General features: G+C 37.2%; 1 protein-coding gene across 2 annotated transcripts in view; it reads left to right on the top strand.

The window, feature by feature from the left end:
- TAF7L (TATA-box binding protein associated factor 7 like) overlaps nucleotides 1-3,639 on the top strand; it is an 18,777-nt gene that overhangs the window by 3,888 nt on the left and 11,250 nt on the right. For both annotated transcript variants that reach the window (XM_077776441.1, XM_077776442.1), the window contains exons 4-6: nucleotides 1,074-1,207; nucleotides 2,472-2,598; nucleotides 2,847-2,902. In XM_077776441.1, the coding sequence (XP_077632567.1) occupies nucleotides 1,074-1,207; nucleotides 2,472-2,598; nucleotides 2,847-2,902 (317 nt within the window). The remainder of the gene's footprint in view (nucleotides 1-1,073; nucleotides 1,208-2,471; nucleotides 2,599-2,846; nucleotides 2,903-3,639) is intronic.

Raw genomic sequence — 3,639 nt, 5'->3', positions numbered from 1 at the left:
AACGGTGGGATTTGTATACCTCTGTTTGTCTCTTACATACGAGCTTTGTGATTTCTGACTGTCCAGGAGAATGATAAATGAATGTCCTGTACTGTGTTTATAAAAGTGGCATATCTTTATATCTTTTGAATAGTATTTATTAGGCTTTTTAAATACAGAGAAGTGTATAAGGAAGAAAATTTAAAATGGCCTATAATCTTATAACTCAGGTAGCCCTTATTGACATTTTCAAAAAGGTAATACAAGTTCATGGTTAGAAAATTTAAATAAAACAGAAAAGTTCAAAAAGAGGAGTAAAACTCTCCTTTGCAGTGCTCNTTAGTACTAAATATAACTAATAATAATTGTTTCCCCTTGTGTTTCCTTACACACAAAAATTTTATGTACAATACCAACATTTAAATCCTCTATATCTTTCAAGTTAATTGAAAGAATTAAAGTATCATGTCCAGCATCATTCTGCATTTTACTTTTTTCACTTAATATTAGAAGATTGCACTTGAATCCTCTTGTGTTAAGGGATGAGGAAAAGCTAGAGACATCTGGGCAGGATTCAGAGTTGTCAATATATGAATATATATATTCCTACAGTGTATGGATATTGTGTAGAATCTTATCTTGGTGAAGTTAACTAGAGATTATAACTTCAGATATACTAGCACCTTTCTGGGATTGCCCATTTCTTCACTTGACCCTTTGAAAATACCCATGTACAATGACATAACTGAGTGTTTCTAATGGGGTCAAAATGAATGGGGTTGAAAGAATGGAGTTTGCCTTTCAGGATGAGAATGAATCATTTGCCACGTCATGCACATTTAGTTCACAATTATTACAAAGAGACTTAGCTACTTTTGATCCAGTAGCATAAACTGAGAGAAAAGAGCTGCATATACCCTGCTTTCTTTTCTCTGGGAAGTTACTAATTACATACATAATTCTAGAGTTAAGAGAAATAGTAGGTTTTGCTGAAAGGCTGGCCAGTCTCAGGTAAGTCTTCATTACTTAAGCCCTAGGAAGCTTAAGAATACTTTTGGAAGATGTTGGCTTTAATTTTTCCTGCCTCTCTTCAGCTGATGGACGTCACGCAGTTGTTGATGTAGAAGATGTCTCACTGACTGCTAAGCTGGTTGATTTGCCTTGTGTTATCGGAAGCCTGAAAACTCTTGATAAAAAAACTTTTTATAAGACAGCAGATATTTCCCAGGTATGGATGAGTTTTCTTAATCTACTAGTTCTTACATCCTTCAAGGAATCCCTTCCTCCCTACTTTTCTCTTTCTTCCAGTGCTCCTTTCCACTTGGTGAATGGCTGCTTATCATTTCTAATTCCCAGCTCAACTGCACAGGAATACAGTGTCATGTTCTGGTTTGGTATTTGATCCATAATTTTCGACTACTTAATTTTATCTGATAGCTTTTAGATAAAAAAGGTTTAGGTTTGCCATTTATGATGATTTTCATGTGAAAAAAAATGAGGATCTGGAATCTTCTGAACTTTCTGCTAAAGCAAGATGCTGTTAATTCTGGAAATTTATATTTGTTTTTCTTCATCATCTCAACTGTTGATTTCTTCGTCTTCTAAATATAAATGCTAAGGTATATTTGTTCTTAACATATTCCCTCTGCAGTGGTAAGTACTTGGAGCTAAAAACAAACAAATAAAAACAAAACCTAGAATCCATATACAGTGCTGCAGAGACCGACAGAGAGAGAGAATGAATATGCATGTATATATAATACTTGGCATTTCCAGAATGCCAAGTAATATTCTCTTTACTGCTTACTATGCTCCAGGATTTTTGGTAGTAAAAATGNGGGGCTCTATCTCACGGACTATGAGGTCATGACCTGAGCTGAAGTCAGATGCTAAACTGACTGAGCCACCCAGGGGCCCCTTTAATTTATATATTTTTTAATTTACATCCAAGTTAGTTAGCATGTAGTGCAATAATGATTTCAGGAGTAGATTCCTTAATGCCCATTACCCATTTAGCCCCCCTCCCCCTCCCACAACCCCTCCAGTAACCCTCTGTTTGTTCTCCATATTTTAAAGTCTCTTATGTTTTGTCCCCTTCCCTGTTTTTATATTATTTTTGCTTCCTTTTCCTTATGTTCATCTGTTTTGTATCTTAAAGTCCTCATATGAGTGAAGTCATATGATATTTGTCTTTCTCTGACTAATTTCTCTTAGCATGATACTCTCTTGTTCCATCCATGTAGTTGCAAATGGCAAGATTTCATTCTTTTTGATGGCTAGTAATACTTCATTGTGTGTATACATACCACATCTTCTTTATCCATTCATCCGTTGACGGACATTTGGGCTCTTTGCATACTTTGGTATTGTCGATAGCGCTGCTATAAACATTGAGGTGCCTGTGCCCCTTTGAGACAGCAGACCTGTAAATCATGATTTATTTCTAATCCAAGATTCATGACTATAGTCAACTTCATCTTTGTTAAATGCAGATGCTTGTGTGCACTGCTGATGCTGATCTCCACTCTTCTCCGGAAGAACCAGTTACCTCTACTGACCTTAATGTAATCATGAAAAATGAAAAAGAGAGCGAGCAAAAATATGTCTGGAAGCATGGCAGTAAGTCACCAGCCCCCTTGCTCATTCTGGCTGATTACATTTAATCTATTGGGTCCTAATTACTTGTGAGCCAGGGATCTGTTACCACACTGAGGTGTTTGGCTCATTAGGCATCCAGACACTCTTAAAAGAACGGATCATGTCATGAGCCAGTGGCTTATAGCATGACCTTTCTCTTTATCAAATTCAGATAGATATGTGACTACCAACAGTCATATATACATTTCACCATGTTGAATTTATTTTAGTTACTCCACCACTTAAGAATGTCAGAAAGAAAAGGTTCCGCAAAACAACAAAAAAGGTTAGTTGCATGCTATTTCTGTGTCTACTGGGTGGATTGGAAGAGGAGTTAGTTGGGGATTAATTTGTTCACTCATTTATATGTTCAATAAACATCAATTATGAGTTAAATGCCAGGCACTGTGCGGTAGCAATTGGGAGTATATAGTGAACAGAAACAGACCTGATCATGTAGGGATCTGGATGTGCCATGAATTTGAAACTTCGTCTAATGCTTTGCTTTCAATTGAAAAGTCTAGTTTTAAAGTTTATTTATATATTTTGAGAGAGACAGTGGCAGTACAAGTGGGGTAAGGGCAGAGAGAAAGGGAGAGAGAGAGAATCCCAACCAGGATCCACATTGCCAGCACAGAGCCCAGTGTGGGGCTTGAACCCACAAAACCATGAGATCATGACCTGAGCTGAAACCAAGAGTTACAGGCTTCCACCCAGGTGCCCCACAAAATCTAGTTTTAAAGTGAACCCATCTAGAACCTGACATTTGGAAATTGTGGTTCTATTCCTGACCTTACCTCTGACTTGTAGAATCTTGGGCAAGCTACAGGAATATTGTGGCTTGACTTTTTAAAATTAAGTTAAAAAATGTTTTTATATTTATTTTGATAAAGAGAGAGAAAGAGAGCACACATGTGTATGTTTTGGAGAGGTGGGGCAGAGAGAGAGAGAGAATCCCAAGCAGGTTTCATGCTGTCAACACAGAGTCCTACTCAGGGCCCAGTTTCACGAACCCCATGATAT

This window comes from Crocuta crocuta, unplaced genomic scaffold, assembly GCF_008692635.1.
Source record: "Crocuta crocuta isolate KB4526 unplaced genomic scaffold, BGI_CrCroc_1.0 scaffold1529, whole genome shotgun sequence".
NCBI lineage: Eukaryota > Metazoa > Chordata > Mammalia > Carnivora > Hyaenidae > Crocuta > Crocuta crocuta.
The sequence above is the reverse complement of the archived record's forward strand: the minus strand, read 5'-3'. Positions and strand labels throughout refer to the sequence as shown.